We start from the raw sequence: 17429 nt of genomic DNA on the forward strand, positions 1-17429 counted from the left end.
CACTCTGCACACCCCAGCCTCCACCTCCCCAGGACCCCACGGCTCACATTCGTCGCAGTAGCTGTTGCCGCAGCAGGGGATGACCACCGCGTCAGTCATGATGTCTTTGCAGATGAGACACAGCAGTTCGTCTGGGATGGGATCATCTTCTTCGGAGGAGGAGGACGGCTCCTCCGGCAAGAACGGGGGCTTCTCCTTCTTCCCAATTGCGTACGCTTCCCTGTAAAAGAACGTCGGGCCTGTCAACGCTGTCAAGGAGGCGGAGCATGTCCCAGACAGCTGCACGCTCTGCTACACCAAAATGGCGTGTCACTCAGCACAATGCCTCATTAGTTGACACAAGCAAATACCTTCCAAAACCAGGGAGCAGTTAGGGACATTTCCCCACTAAACAACAAAAAGACACAAAACAAAAGCCTCAGCAAGTTAACAAGAAGAAACACAGAAGTGCTTCCGAGGTGGCTGGAAGGGTCTTAGAACTCGTAACTCGAGACTGGGGGCCTGCCAGGTCAAGTGATGCGCTCGCAGTCCCTGGCCCCTGTGGAGGTAGGTCCTGAGGGCGAGTGTGCTGACACGGGACACTAAACTGGTGCCACCACCCATGCCAACAGCCAGGGGTCCACCTATAATTGGTATTTTAAAAAAGATTTATCTATTTATAGTCAATTTTACTTAAACAATTGGAATAGAGAGTGGAGCAAAAGCAGGCTTACAGTTGTTGGTATGGAAAATACTGTAATAATTAAAAGTAACAACAGAAGAACAGATGGTGTGCTTCAGTAACTGTAAACCTACGACTGCCCCACCCTGAATGCATGAAAAAATTTCAAGTTTCCTTCATTAGACATGTTGGGTCTTTTTTTCTTTTCTTTTTTTTTGTAGATATGATTCTGCAGAAATGTTAGATATTCAATATAATTAAAAATAAAGACAGGAAATCTGCTCCCCTCAGACTCGTCGTCGGCACCGGTGCCTCCGACACCCCCTCTTCTGTGCGCAGGCTGGCCTGGGAAACGGGGCTCCCTGGAGCCGCCCTCTCTGCCTCCGGGGGGACAGTGTGCTCATCGCGGCCGGACGAGGAGGTACCTGAGGTGTGCTATTTGTGTTGCAGCTGCTCCACAGACATCACCACGAGTCCAGAAATAAGTGTCAATTTGCTTATGCCCCAGTGTTCCCAATTTGTGAAAGAGGAGTCTCCCACTGCCCGAGAAAGAAAAGAAACAAACAAAGGAGGAGAGAGGACAGAAGAAACAGAAGCAGCGTCTGAGTCGCTTGTTAGTGTGCTGGTGGAGAAGGTGAGCGTTTCAGGACAGCATCTGGGCACCCCCCTCCCCGGCACCGGCTGTGTGCTCGGCCGTTTGTGTCTCAGCATTCAGAAGCAATGGATTACTAGTTACGTTCACAGGCAATGCTAATTTCTCAACACACATTTCTATGTACTTTAGTACTTTCACTTCAGTATATTATTAAGATAAAGTGGTCTGCTCTTGCGGCTGAAAAGTCATTAATTTTAACCTAAAGTTGTTTGGAAGCATGTATGAAATGTGTGAATTAGGGAAGCGTAACAGACTGCTCTAAGATGAGGCAAAAACATAAGATGGTGACTGAGAAAAGAAACAGAACAGATGGGGGCGAAGTTGGGAGTACAGGAGAACAGCGATTCCGCCTGAGCACCTACTCGAGACCCTCCACCTGCCCAGTCCCGCTCCAGGGCAGCGCCACGCCCCCTCCTCAGAGACCCTCCGCCTGCCCGGTCCCGCTCCAGGGCACCGCCACCGCAGAGCAAGCAGCCCAGGACAGACCATGCTCTACACACAGCGGTCCTGTCACTGAGAACAGGGGCACCCTCCCGCTCCAGGGCACCGCCACCGCAGAGCAAGCAGCCCAGGACAGACCGTGCTCTACACACAGCGGTCCTGTCACTGAGAACAGGGGCACCCCCTCTCTGAAGTCATGTGTGTGGCGGGAATTCCATAATCTGCTGGGGGACTTGTTAAAAGCGCATAATCAGAGTCCTAGCACGGAGCCCGAGTCAAGCAGAGGTGGCGAGGAGGCACGTGGCCAGACCACTTCATCTCCCAGATCCTCATGCGCAACAGAGAATCCCAGGCCCCAAACACAGAATACTGCACGTGTGAGTTCACAACTGCTGAGGGTAACAAGATAATCTGAAGACTTAGCAGACAGCTCAGAGATCAGTGACTTATCTAGCTGAACTCTTTCCCTGGGTTTTCATGACTATCGCCAATTTCAGTACAAACTGGCTCAGAAACAGAACCTGAAAGCACAGGGAAGGGAGGCCGAGGTCTGGCTCCCAGTGCTCGGGGTGACCCAGCGGCTTCCAGGCCGGGCTGCCCGCAGAACCGAGGCCGCTTCTTGGCACTCACACCGCAGCCTCCTGCTGCTCAAAGTGACTCAGGCGTTTGTCGCGCTCACTTGACAAGTTCAGGGAGCATGTCAGAGTGTGGGGCAGCAGGTGGATGAATGAGGAAGGAAGCAGGGAATGGCGGAGAAAGAAAAATCTGGACCACCACAAGGGAAGTGGCACTCCTGAGAACAGAAGGCCCCAAGTCCATTCTAAACGTGCTCTGCACGGAGCGCCTGCAGCCCGGCCCCTGGCCCCTGGCCCCTGGCCCCTGGCCCCCGACCCGAGCAGAACAGAACAGAACAGAACAGAACAGCACAGCAGCCTGGCCGCCCGGCCGCCCGCCACGAACACTCACGCGTCGATAGTCGGTATGGCGTACTTCCCCGTGTTGGTGAGCATGGCGCCCTTCATGTTCGGGTCCTTCACTTCCATCATGAAACTCCTGGGAATCCCAGTGCTTTTTTTAATCCTAGGACCAGATTCAAAGTTCTTATCCTTGGCAGCGCGGAAAGGAGAGAGGGAGAGAAGCAGTCACCGTTACTTCCCAGCGGCCGGAACGCGGTGCTTATTACAGCATGCTACGTGGGCTGCTCCACGCAGGACTTCACCGAGCCCCCGGGGCGGCCACGCCCCGGGGCGGCCACGTGAGGCTGCCCTGGTCACTTCCCAGCACAACGACCACAGGCTGAGAACGGGCTCGCTCGGCCAGCACGGCGGCAGAGCCGGCGCCCGGCCCCTGGGTTGCAGAGGCTGTGGCCACTGGCCATTGTACTATATACGTGACCAAGAAAAATGACAACAGCTAACCAGTAACTGCAAGAAAATTAAGCTGTAACCCCATTTCGCACTCCGCACTTACCCCGTTTGTCGGGCAATTCTTAATGTAATGGCCGGGTTTACCACAACGGAAACAGGTATAGGACGGAGGTGGTGGGCCTAGGGGTTTCTTCATGTAACTGAAAGGGAGAAAGAAAATTCATGTACACCGAGACTTGGGAAAAAAAGAACGCGTCTCATTGGGGGTGGGGGACACCCACCCCAAAGTCCCTCCTCGTATAGAAGGTACTTCAGACTTACTTGATGGGGTCGTATTCATGGCCAGATTGTGACATCATTGCTTTAATTTTATCTTCTTCAGAAGCATTGGCTTCAGCCAGATTGGCGGTCTGTTTAACAGGTAATTATTTGACACACACATTAGAAACACATTTAAGACCACACAGCCAAAGACTACACCACGCATCCTGTAAAGAGCAGTCGGCTAGTCTCCCATAAACACGGCTATTTACACGGACGCCCCAGGAGAGGCCCTTGGGTCCCTCGGGTGTCTGAATGCTGGGGGCGGGGGACTGGAGAGTCTTTCTGGGGGCACTCAAGACCTTAGACCCTGTTTGTACCTTGCGTTAAGAACACTCCTCTAAGAGTTAAAACCTGAGGTTCAGCTTAGAAAGCAACACTTGATGCTTTGCAACCTTAAAAATGATTCAAGTGTTAACAGCGTGTAGACTTCAATTTATACTTAAAACTGGGGAGGGAGCAGTGGGGGCAGAACAGCTGAACTCATTACACAGCTGATGTTCACAATCAGGAGGCTCTTTAGGGAGTGGTGTCAGTTTCAAATTACGTGCAAAGCACATGCAACGAGTGTTCATTATTTAAATTCCAACTCTCCAGAGATTTATGAACTTCCTCTTTAAGGGCCCTACGACAGTCTAGGTATAAGCAGGGTCTAAGGGAGTGAGCCCGCCCTTACAACGGGAATCTCCAGGCACCTAGCACTCACACCACCATTCACTTGGGTTTTCATCTTTACATTCATCCACAAAACAAGCAACCAGGTTTAACATTTTATTGTAATTTTATATACAAAGAATGCTTAACATTAACAGAGCTTAGAACAGCAGCAACAGTTACAGAAAACTGGATTACAGATGTTGAACAACTAATTTGTTTGAACCCAAACATTAATTTACAAATAGTTTAAAAAAAAAATCCCCCAAACCTCCAAAATTCCCCAACTGCTTCCCAGAGAAACAACGGCAGAAACAGACCCAAACTCAAATATGGTCCTTACAAGCACATAAGATTAAAACAGTAAACTATAAGCTACTAATGATGTTAACTCTGTGCTACACCACCTGGCATGAGAAAATCCTGAGCAGATGGCTTCAGCCCACTTTGTGTTTTAGAGTCATCAATTTTAATGTTTACTTTTCCCAGAAAAGGAGCTTTAAAGCTGTATTTGTAACTAAGACATTTTGGGGGATACATTCTAGGAAAAGGACACAATCTACCACAAAGCCAAGGAAAGGAGAGGACAGCACCAGCAGCAAACCCAACTCGTTCATCTTGGTGGTGGATTTGGTTGCACGTTTCTGGTAGTAGGAAAAAATAATTTTTGAAAAACTTTCTTCTTGGCCTTCAAAAATCTGCCTATCCTGTGATATTTGCCTTTTCTTTCTAAGGCATGATTTGCAAGTTAGAGCTTCTGCTTTAAAAAGTGGTCCATCATCACTAGCGCTTTCCCAAACAAAAAGTACACATCGTTGAGCAGAAAATGCAGGCAATTTTATAGCAAAACATGGCATATACAGTAATTTCAGGAGGCGACAATTTGCCCCTCTGCCAAACACACACATTGGAATATTCCTGCAAACAGCTTCACACATTTACACAATTCATGTAGTCTGTGTTCAAACAAATTAAGTTGTTTAAAAACTCTTCTAATGCAGACAGACTACAAGTCTATAGCATAAAGGAGCAATTGTATCTTATTTAAAATGTTGACCATCATGGGTTCAATTCAAAGACTCAAGAAAGAACCAGGCAATCGTCCGTGAAAAGGAAAGCTTCTATTTGGCTGCTTAGAGAAAAGTCCATGTAATTTACAGCCAAAAACAGGGAGTTCCTCCAGAACTTTTTAAGTTTCCAATGTGTAATTAAACAAATGTATGGGGGGGGGGAATAACAAGTGTAGCTTCCCGTGTTTCTTCTGTCTTGAAGATGAAAATACTCCAACATTATGGTGAGGCTGATAAAACACTCCCTCTATCTTCTCAAAACCACAACTACTCTTCACAGGGTAGTAAGAACATGTACAACGTGATTTGTTTGTTACAAAATACCTCCTCCCCCAACCCCTCCTAAACAACTGTCCCACACAAAACTACAATGTTAGAAAAAGATTTATATTTTCAATATATGTATATATATATATGTATATATACCTTTGTAAGCTGGGCCAGAGAAATAGATGCAGAAGAGTCATCAATCTGTTCACAAAAAATTAAACACACATTCAAGTTCCACACTGATAACATCTGAAAGTGCTCATTTAGTCCCTACTGCCACTTAATGCTTAAATATTGGGCATTTTCTTAGACGTTTCCTAAAGAATGTTATTTTCAAAAAAAAGTTTTAAAGCTGCCCATGTAGCTTACCCGCCCCCCACTTCACGGTCCCCCACACCCTTCCGACTAGTAAAGGCTAACAGTCGAGGGGCTCAGCCACAATGAGAAGGCAGGCAGGGCAATCTGGTCTCGACCACAGAGGCCCTCTGTTCAGACTAGTCCTGCGCTCCAGCATCTGGCAATGGTCGCTAAGTTTGATGACGCTCAAGACAATGGACAGCGGAAGAGAGGAGGAAATCTAACTGCCCGGGAACACCACTGTTACACATTGTAGAACAAGCAGCTCCTTAAAGGCTCAGACCTTCTTCAATAAAACAAGACCCACACAATTCCTCAACCTGAGAACGCTTACCCCCCACCCCCCCACGCACAGAGGAACAATAGCTTCTTGACCCGGAAACCACCCTTTTATCAAGGCCAAGACGGTAAGGCAAACAGAAGGTGCTCGGGGGCACGGGCCAACAGAACTGGTACATGTGAGGGTGACTTTCATATGTGAAGAAAAGTTCATTAAACGAAGCAAGGATTATATATGAAGGATATATAAGAGGGCTTTTTAAAATGTGTTTCTCAAAAGTGCCATTCTTGAATTTTTCATTATTTGGTTCCCTGAAATGATTTAATTATCGGTTTTTTAAAAGTGTGTGTGTATGTATGTGTGTGTGTATGCACACACACATACATACACATATATTGTTAGCATGTAACTATAAAGATATGATGCCCCCACAGGAGTACCCAAATGGAAATATTAGCTTCCTATGTACTAAGGAGCATGCTCTGATTCTCTCATGCATCATTGGTCATAACTCTAGTTTAAAAATGGGAAGAATGTAACAATATGTCTGAATCAAAGTAGGAAAACAAAAAGAAGTCAGTCTTCATTGGGTATTTTTCCAAATGTTCCACAGAATTTAAAGTATTAAAAAAAAAAAAAAAGCACCATGATTTTAAGAGCCCCAAACAGAAATGTAACAAATTTCAGTATGAACCTCTTGGCACAATGCCCACCACAGTAGGAATTCAATAAATGCAAATAAAAATAATGTCGACTAAATTTAAATTTTATCTTATAAATAACATGATTTTAAAAGTTAGTTTGATGGATATTGTTACCGGGATGCTTATATAATTACCCGTAAGGTTCTTAGCTCTATACTGAGGAACTAACGAGAGCTCATAATGCACTAATCCCACATTCCTAATACATAACCATATAATCTACCCCAGGTTCTTAGTCTTGTCCAGCTTTGAAGTTTTCTTTTCTAATCGAACTAATCTCATGGGGTAAATTTTTAAAAAATTTACAATACCCTGTATTTAGCCAGAATAAATTGACCTAGTCAATCTATTTTAAAGCGGGGATACATTTTACCTCAGCCAGCAATTACTTGAATTTAAGTAACAAGAACTGAACAAAAACTGTGGTCAGCTGTCATCTATATTATGCTTCTAATCAATGAAATAGAGTCTTTAAAAAACAGTCTATTACAGGGATCGGGAACCTCTTTGGCTGAGAGAGCCATGAACGCCACATATTTCAAAATGTAATTCCGTGAGAGCCATACAACGACCCATGTACATTACGCATTATCCAATAAAAATTTGGTGTTGTCCTGGAGGACAGCTGTGATTGGCTCCAGCCACCCGCAACCATGAACATGAGCGGTAGGAAATGAATGTATTGTAATACATGAGAATGTTTTATATTTTTAACGTTATCATTTTTTTTATTAAAGATTTGTCTGTGATCCAGATGCAGCCATCAAAAGAGCCACATCTGCCTCACGAGCCATAGGTTCCCGACTCCTGGTCTATTACTACTGAGGTTATAACACTGATTATTTCCTTAGAAAGTAATCAGTTATATTACTTTCTTAAGGCCGGAACTAAAAAAAGGAACATTTTTGCTCTTCCTACTCCTGACACTTAAAATGTAGCTTTTTGTTCTTTCTTATGCCAGGTTTCCTTGTCCTTTTTTTTTTTTAGCTTTCTGCCAACCTGTTATTAGTATATATATTTATTGGGTTGAAAGTGGTTGCAGACATTCAACAGCATCTAAATCACTTTTTTTCGACCAAACAATCACCATAGCACCTAAATATCTTATCATCCACAAGGAAGTCACATGAAGGCCATCCTATTGTTTTCTACGCATTAGCAAGGTATGAACACGTAAGGGGAAACTGCTTACGGGGAATGGCTTAAAAATGACTAGAAATTTATATGTACTAAACATCAGCAAATGCAGAAACTCTCAGATACCACCAATCAAAAAAAAAAAAAAAAATCCTCTACCTTAAAAAAAAGGAGTCTTCAAAAAAATTAATTGATGCACACTGTAGACATTGAAATTAAGACACCTTTCTCTCCACATCTAATTTGTGGTCTTCTGGGAGCAAGAATCTAAAATCTTTTATGCCAAATACACTTGCCTGAAATGATCGAACCCTATGCAATGTAATTCTGACGTTCAGTCAGTAGAAGAGCAGTCAGCTTTGATGTCTCGAGGCAGAAGTACAGCTAAGTCAACAAAGCTGAAGAGAACAGCCATCTTTGATTAGAGACGGCTAAGTTACCAACATGTTCATACATTCACTCTCACTAATCAGAATTTAAAAACCTGGTTTGGTTACTCCATCTTACTTGGCCTTTGTGAGTGGGTACAACACATGTGGATTCTCAAGTCTCCCAGCTGGGCACAGGTCACACTGAGTGAACCTCTTCTCATCCTCAACGTCAGCAAACGCACCGCAAACAAATACATGATGGGGGTATCAAACTACCTAACATCTGTTTCAGATAATTCTACCTAAAAATTAAAGCCACTTTTAAAGTACTTAAAAAAAAAGAGAGAGAAAAAAAAAGAGAAACCTAAAAAGCATAAAATAAACTGCTTCTTATAAGTGTAATACAGACATGCCAGGGAACACACAAGGCTAAAAGAATGTTAACTTTATTTATGAACATGTGATTTGTGTTTATACACATGCTAATAAACAAAAAGGAAATAACTGTTTTCAAGAAATAAAATTTCATCTGAATGCGTTTAAATACTATATAAAATGTACTTTATACAAAATGTGTTACATTAACCACTACAGTCACCAGGATAGGCATCTACTTCGTGCTAGCATTTGGATACATGAAAATCAGTTTTAAACCAATTACCAGCAAAACAGAAACTTGGACAGTTTTTACAGCATTATGCTTAAAAAACAAAAACAAAAACCCATATATACCCCAAAAGAGGGGGAGAAGGGGGGACCCAAACACTATGAGTTTGGGATCACTGTACTTAGTTCCATGGGAACTAAAGGCCATATATACTTCAGAGAGCAAGTCCAAAGTTCAGATTGTCTCTACGATCATGTTTAAGACCCAGTGGTCCAAGGTTAGTGAAATGCCTGATACACAATTCAAGATCAGTATCGAAAAAGGATCAAGTGAAGCAGCCAGCCGTCCCCTTGACTTCTAAATGAAGGTTTAGGACCCCCTGTATTGTGTACAAATCAGCTGAGCAGTCATGTCCACAGAGCCACGGGTTTACAGAACCGATCCCTGCAGACCTGTGTTCGGAAACAGACGCTTCAGCCCACAGCTGAGGAACGCTACTAATTGTGAGCTCCAAGTAAAAAGGGTGTCGCACCTCAGGTTAGTCTGTGATAAAATCAGGACAGTACCCTGGTTAAGGGTAGTTACCTTTGGTAAGCTACAACTCTTAATCAGCTTACCATTAACACAGCATTTTAATATCTATGAGAAAGAGGAAAATACTTTAATTTGGGCAGACTAGCACTGAAAGACCTTGTACTAAAATTTGGAAACAATGTACTCAATTGTATAAAATCATCAAAATCGTCCAGGAGACACTGATACACTTGTGGGGACCCAATTTCAGGTTTCACTTTATAGTATGGATAAAAACAAAGAACAGGAGCTCAAAATGACAAATAAAGCAAAACTAAGTAACTGAGCTGCACCAGGGGTCTCTGGAATGCTCTCCCCTACGTGTGTCTGAACTCGGAGAAAGCATCAAACGTTAATGTGGTGGCTAATGCACTTTTCAGAGCCACCCATCAGGCAGGGAAAAAAAATCTAACAAAAACTAAGTGATACAATGTGAAAGTGGCAAAATATACACTCCAAACATTTTTTATTGCAAGAAACAAAAAGCACACAACAGCCTGTACATACATACAAAATACTAACTCTAGACAGACAGATGTGAACACGGTCCCATGTTCATCAGTGTAAAACCTACACGATCTAAAGAGGATCATACATTAGCTGTGCAACACAGTGTCATACAGGGTTGCTGTCATAGGTAATATGAAACATGTGGTTTTTGGGCACAAATTCCCCATTTCTACAAAGTAAGTGTGCAAAATTATGCCACATATATCCAGATTCAACTGAGCTGTCAGCAAAATACATTTTATTTACAACATGTACTATGACCAGTAGGATATTAAGGTCTGAAATGATTTACTTTACTGCTACATTATAAAGGTAAAAGCAATGTGTAGAAAAAGTGTGAGATTGTGTTTTTACATACTGCTTTTGAAGTTCCAATCACTGGTTCAGTTCGACTTCTAAAAAACAAAAACAAAGATAACATTAGCTCTATAAGCAGCTATTTAGAAACTTCTGTGCTATAAATCCTTAACACATATCTTTAAATCACTAATTTATAGGACAATTTTCCTTTGGGACAAAGATTTAAAAGTGGTTACTCTCCAAAATAAGGAACGCACTACTTTGATTAATCTTTATCACCTCTGAACACAAACAGTTTAATATGTGGTTAAAAAAAAATCCATACTGGGGAATTCTAGAATAGGTACACTTTTCTTTTTAAATTTAAATTACAAGAATAGGTGGATCTCGCCACTTACACTGTTTTCTGAAAGGAAGTCTGAGGACTTCTTGAGAAACTGTGGTTATTTCTTAGAAGGCTGGACACTTAAATCATCCCCCGGTTTTTAACAGGGATGTAAATTTTCATACGTCCGATTTTCTGAAAGGAAGACCACTGTGACATTTGTAATTTGGATCCCTGAGAAATGGCTGAGCTCCAAAAACAGATTTCAAATACAGAAACACAGATTGATAGAGTTACTTTAATTTTTTTTTTAGTTTGAAAAACACTTTATTGATACATAATTGCTTTTAAAATTTATGTACTACTGGATAGTAACTTTAATTTTTAAAAAAGTCTCAAAACAATGGTCAAAGATTAAACAAGAATTCTAACTAGCAGAAAAATACCACAGTCTGACAGAACATTTTAGAAAAAAGAGTAAGTTAAACAGTTACGGAGAACTGGACACATTGATTTTTGAAAAAGAACACAAATAAGCCCTAAAAGAAATTCCTGTAAAAGTCCCCACAGGAAACAGGCCAGAGGAGAATGGCTAAGTACAGCCTCCAGATGCTTCGTTTCCATTTAACTTCACACTATAGACCAGTGGTGGTCAACCCGGTCCCTATCACCCACTAGTGGGCGTTCCAGCTTTCATGGTGGGCGGTAGCGGAGCCATCAAAGTATAAATAAAAAGATTTAACTATAGTAAGTTCTTTTATAAAGATTTATTCTGCCAAACTTAGCGAAAATCTGACATAAAGTACTTGGTAAGTAATTATTATTATATGCTTTACCTTGCTGTAACTCTGCTTTATAAATTTTATAAAGTTAAGTTACTTCCCTACTTAATAAGTCACCATGACTGTGGAACCGGTGGGCAGTTAGAAAATTTTACTAACAGAGATACAAAAGTGGGCGGTAGGTATAAAAAGGTTGACGACCCCTGCTCTAGAGGAATGTTAGCCAGCACCTGAAAGAAGTTTGTAAGTTTGTGCATGATTTGGAAGTCCTGAGATACAAATCAAGTTTTCATTTTCTACTATTTGCTCAGCAAACCCATTTTATGAGACAAACACATTTACAAAGGAAGCCGTACCCACAGTGAAAAAACATGCAATCCCATAACAGCCAACTTATTTTCCCAGGTTCTTCAAATAATTTGAGTTCTGAATATCAAAAGAATCTGAAACTCAGTAGTTTTAAAAGGAACTTGGAAAAGAAAGTGTAATTTCATACTAGAGTCTAGAAATCAATCTTTCCTTATGATTTCTTAAAATCCATTAAGTTAAGAAGCACACAGCTCACTTGCTATGAACGGCCCACCCAGGAGGTACTCTGCTTTTCGGGCTGTCACTGGACAGGGGATCTCACACTAAAGGACTCCGAGCGTGGCGACACAGTGGCATTCACGCGGACGACCTGGAAGAGTGCACGCGTGCCCACGGGGGCCGAAGCTCGGAGAAATCAACGCCTGCACCTCAATTCCAAGAACCCACTCCATGTCCCAGGACTGGCAAACTGACAGCCCCGGAGTTCCTCAGTGACCAAAAGCAGGATTTGTCAAGAGTTTAAATAAGGCCACCTGCCTTCTAAGGGAAGGACTGTCCTTTCATAGCCTGGCTGCTGTGCTTACGTTAGAATTGCAACAATCTATCCAAGTTGCAAGGAAGCATAGAGAGTTCAAGACAAAAATGTTAACCCTGCCCCTTTAGTGACGTTTTTTAACCTCTGGGCTCCTCTGCACATGTTGCTGTTTTCCCTCTAACAACGGCCATTTACCATGGCTGAGGCGTTGTTGACTCCGAGGCACAGACTTTAGGTAACTACCCCAAAGTCACACAAGTCACACAAGTGAAGCGACAGGGAGTCAAACCTAAGTCTGATTCCAGGGTCTGCTCATAACTCCTATGAGCCCTCTAGCCTCCCAACAAAAACCCTTCCTGACAAGGAGCGAGTGTTAGCATTACCGAGAATTCTTGATGCTGTCAAAATATTTAGGACAGATCTCCTAAGAAACTTACATACATTTTTTAACACTAGGGGAAAAAAAGAAAGCACAGAAGCAAATAAAAACAAGGAAGGTACAGAAATATTTGTTCACTATTTGAACATCATTTTCTTGTGCAAAAATTCTTTCTAATAGCGCTTTCTGTTAACTATATAGGTTAAGTTAACCTAACTGGGGGAAGAATTTGAGAAAAAAACAATCTCGTCCTCACAATTTTAATGCTTCAGGAGATATATTCATTAGGCTAAAATAATGAGTTTGGTTCTAAAATACCCTTGGTTCTTTCTTAAACAAAAAGTCTAGGCCTTGGCCAGTTGGCTCAGCTATAGTGTTGGCCCAGCGTGTGAAAGTCCCGGGTTCAATTCCCGGCCAGGGCACACAGGAGAAGCGCCCATCTGCTTCTCCACCCCTCCCTCTCTCCTTCCTCTCTGTCTCTCTCTTCTCCTCCCACAGCCAAGGCTCCATTGGAGCAAAGTTGGCCCGGGCGCTGAGGATGGCTCTGTGGCCTCTGCCTCAGGCGCTAGAATGGTTCTGGTTGCAACGGAGCAACGCCCCAGAGGGGCAGAGCATCGCCCCCTGGTGGGCATGCTGGGTGGATCCCGGTCGGGCGCATGTGGGAGTCTGTCTGACTGCCTCCCCGCTTCTAACTTCAGAAAAATACCAAAAAAAAGGTCTATTATTTTGAGAACTTAAATACATGAAATTTGATAAATACTCACATAACATATGTCTTGCTTGTAGATTTAACACCTCCAAAGGGAATTCTTCTAACAATTACAGATGAATTCTTCGGAATTAGAGCATTATCATCAGTATAGTCTGTAAACAGAACAATAGAACTGAATGTCTATTTGGGGATTTGGGTAAGTCACAGTCCTCAGGAATTAGAGAACTTGAACCAAAGATGAATTTTATGGGAATTAAAGTTAACTATAAAAAGAGTATTGGCCCTGGCCGGTTGGCTCAGCGGTAGAGCGTCGGCCTAGCGTGCGGAGGACCCGGGTTCGATTCCCGGCCAGGGCACATAGGAGAAGCGCCCGTTTGCTTCTCCACCCCTCCGCCGCGCTTTCCTCTCTGTCTCTCTCTTCCCCTCCCGCAGCCAAGGCTCCATTGGAGCAAAGATGGCCCGGGCGCTGGGCATGGCTCTGTGGCCTCTGCCTCAGGCGCTAGAGTGGCTCTGGTCGCAATATGGCGACGCCCAGGATGGGCAGAGCATCGCCCCCTGGGGGGCAGAGCACCGCCCCTGGTGGGCGTGCCAGGTGGATCCCGGTCGGGCGCATGCGGGAGTCTGTCTGACTGTCTCTCCCTGTTTCCAGCTTCAGAAAAATGAAAAAAAAAAAAAAAAAAAAATTGAAAAAAAAAAGAAAAGAGTATTAACAACTCCATGTGCCTTACATCTTGATTACCAATACTGTCAGAACAAATATCCAAAACCACAAGGTACTTCTCTTTAAAGGACCCAAATAGTGTCAGCTGGTTCTTGGCCCCAGCACACTATGTCTGCGGAACCCCAAGTTTCAGTGAGACTAAGTCAGTCTCTAGTTTGGTTCGCCAATAACGCTGAACATCTGCACTATGAAAAAAGCTGTAATTTATAGTAAGACACAGAAAAGCAAGTGAAAAAGAAAATGACACAAAAAAGACCAAATAGCTGAAGAAAATGAAAGACTGACATTAAATACAGGTAGAAAGGTACTGATCATACATTGACCTAAATTTTGTTTCTAAGTACAACAAGTCCCTGAAGGAACTTAAACACAAACGACGACAGTTTGTCATAAACAAGCAGAGATACTGTGGTAGTTGGTGGAGGTGAACCCAGAGAGGAGGGACAGCAGGGACAAGGCTCGCTCAGGGGGCAGTGTGCACAGTCCAGGCTGGAGGTGAGGACGGTCTGTGCTGGGGCACGGCGCCAGAACAGGCCAAGGTTTGGGGGCGAATCAAACCCCTACAAGGTTTGCTAAGGTTTGGGGGTAAAGGAGAAATGGGAATTGGGCATGAATTTCTGGGTTCCCAGTTTAAGCAACTGGACGAACAGTGATGTCACCTTGCGAGAAGACAAATGGGAAGATGAGTGGATACTAGTTTTCTACTATTAACTATTACTGCAATATTTCTGTAGGAATGGAATTTTAAAAATTAAGCAGACCAATACATTTAACAATGGTAAAAAGAGTTGCTAAGGAGAGAATCTGTCAAATTACCAAAAGAAAAATAATCCACTACAGCGAGCTAGCTGTCAAAATGTGCCCGTCTCCCTTAGTCACACCATCAGAGAGCAGGGTTTCCTCGGGCGAGGCAGGGTTCTCTGTGTCCCCGAGTTACTCAGCACCAAGTGACTGATTTCCAATGACTGTACTTCGTTTGTCACACACCTAAGCATTTTCAACTTATACACACACATACATATATATACATAAATACCTTATATACCACTTCTATTATTTTTAATCCTAATACTATTAGTATTTCCTGTTACAAGTAGGTTGTTCAGGAGAGGGGTCTCTTCAGTCTGTTTCAAGCAGCAGACTGTATCTTACAGTGTTCAGTTAGGGTGATGCAATTTCCTACATCTGAGAATACCAACATAAGCCCATCACCTTGCACAGTTCATGACAGTCCAGATTTCAAGCAAGCTCTGAGTAAGAAAAATTGGAAACAGACAAGATGGGGAATCTTTAAAAAGCAAATTCTAGAATCAAAACTTGGTGTCAAACACCTGACAGTTTCTGAATACGTAAGAACGAAAGCGTTCGCTGGGGGGTGGGGAATAGCACATGTGTTCATATGCTCGAACATTAGATGCTCTAATTGACCTTCTCATTTTTATGTACAATGATTTTCTGCCCTTAAACACTTCTTTAACAAGTAGCCTCTTAACTTCAAAAGGCCCCTTCTGCCCACCAGTGTAATTTTTTAATCTAAAAACATATGCAGACACAAACAGAATGAAAAACAAGATGAATTTGAGAAATGAAGAAAGAAGTATTTTAAAAATATTTCAATCTCAGCTTCCTAATCTTTCAGACTAAATTCAAAACGAAGGTTTTTGGGGGGAGTGGGGCTATAGAAACGTAGGAAAACAAGCTTAAATAGTTAGGTTATATAGGAAAAAGATTACTGAATGCATTTTGAAATACAGTGTAGAAATAAAGGAGGATTCTTACATCTAAAACATTAAATTGAGCCAGCCATTTTGATCTAATCAAGATTTGAGAATCTCGAGCATAACAGACTAGGAAATTTAAACATTAATTCAAACTTGTGATGATACACCAGCATTTTCTCCTAGACAATCTCCTAATTATGAAGCTTTGTAAACATTCCCTTGTCCCCTTTAATTCACTGGACGGCGCTAAAACCAAACGGCACTCTTAGCCGTCGTGGGACACTGGATACTTCGTACTTCCAATAAAACTCACTGACTAGCCTCTGCACTACAATATTTCTCTTTTTAAAATATATTTATAAAAAATGAAACAATTTTTGATTGAGAGAAAGAAAAAACCCAATTTGAGGAGTGCAAATAGTGTACATTTTCTCCCTTGAAGTTCCTTCTCTTAACCCATCTACCAAATCTCTCCCCAATAAGGAAGCTTCACACAGATATTCAAAATAAATCTGCTGCTGGGCAAAGCAAAAATAACACATCACAAAGCTCTTAAATTTTGGACAAGAATTTCATCGACCCTATTCTATCAAATTTACTCCTAATGAAGTCATATTCAATTATTAGGTGGAAAAAACGAACAGTCTAGCCCCAAATGAAACTTGCCTAGTGTGTAATGATTGACTTCATACCCTCTAACTCCATTCATAAGTACCCCATTATCCTCTCAAGAAGGCCTGACATTCTTTTTTTTTTTTTTTTTTTTAAGGCCTGACATTCTTATACACTCCCCTGTGAAGGGTGACTGTCATACTTAAGGAATGCTTATGTATGGTGAACATAAAGAATACAGTATTTCCCTTAAGGTGTTTTTGAATAGTATTTTTAAAAACTGTTTCTCAAATGCTCATGACCAATAATGTTTCCTCTCAAGTAGAGACGCTGCACATAATTACAATGACCACAGCCTAACATGAAGTGTCCCTTAGGCATGAAACTTTTATTAAAAAGGGGGAAGTGAAGACCATTCCTTCACATATTATCACGCGAGTAAATAAAATTCTTCCTTAGTGAGTGTTCTTGACTAGTGACGGTGAGCAGTGCTGTTCCCTGACACAACACACTGGCACTTGGGTCTGGATGTGACTGGCACGTGAGCTTTCATACCACCTACCCAACAGCAGGCGAGAAGGGGGCACCCCCAACTGCACCCAAAAGAACCTATCACCATAAACCAAATTTAGAAATCAAGAAAAACCCTCGTCTACTGAGAACTTCCCTTTGTTTCTTGTGTCATCGATCAAACTAAAAAAGACTGACCAACTGAACACTACAGATCATCACAATACCAAGAAAAAGAAACCAAAACAGGGTCAGAGTTCGAATCTAAGGTCAGTCCCATTTTCATATTGACTGTTAAAATTCTCAGGATTATAAAGTGCCTTTAAAGAGAAGAGTACAATCAGTGGGTTATTGGGGTTCATGAGGCAGCAACCTCGTTTTCAGTAGTCTAGTTATCAACAGAATCATGTCAAGTCCAGCAATTCCACTTCTGAAAAGTCTCTACTTGGGATACTTAGTAAACATGAACGGAGTTCAACTACTTCATTACTGTATGACTGAGTGCTAAAATTTACACAAGACAAAAGGGGGTGACATTACAAGCT

General features: G+C 42.4%; 1 protein-coding gene across 2 annotated transcripts in view; it reads right to left on the reverse strand.

The window, feature by feature from the left end:
- Window positions 1-17429, reverse strand: part of RBBP6 (RB binding protein 6, ubiquitin ligase) — a 32677-nt gene that overhangs the window by 13379 nt on the left and 1869 nt on the right. For both annotated transcript variants that reach the window (XM_066275830.1, XM_066275829.1), the window contains exons 2-8: window positions 13373-13472; window positions 10337-10373; window positions 5596-5640; window positions 3446-3534; window positions 3228-3324; window positions 2724-2863; window positions 48-220 (exon numbers count right to left, since the gene is read on the reverse strand). In XM_066275830.1, the coding sequence (XP_066131927.1) occupies window positions 48-220; window positions 2724-2863; window positions 3228-3324; window positions 3446-3534; window positions 5596-5640; window positions 10337-10373; window positions 13373-13472 (681 nt within the window). The remainder of the gene's footprint in view (window positions 1-47; window positions 221-2723; window positions 2864-3227; window positions 3325-3445; window positions 3535-5595; window positions 5641-10336; window positions 10374-13372; window positions 13473-17429) is intronic.

This window comes from Saccopteryx bilineata, chromosome 4, assembly GCF_036850765.1.
Source record: "Saccopteryx bilineata isolate mSacBil1 chromosome 4, mSacBil1_pri_phased_curated, whole genome shotgun sequence".
NCBI classification, from domain to species: domain Eukaryota; kingdom Metazoa; phylum Chordata; class Mammalia; order Chiroptera; family Emballonuridae; genus Saccopteryx; species Saccopteryx bilineata.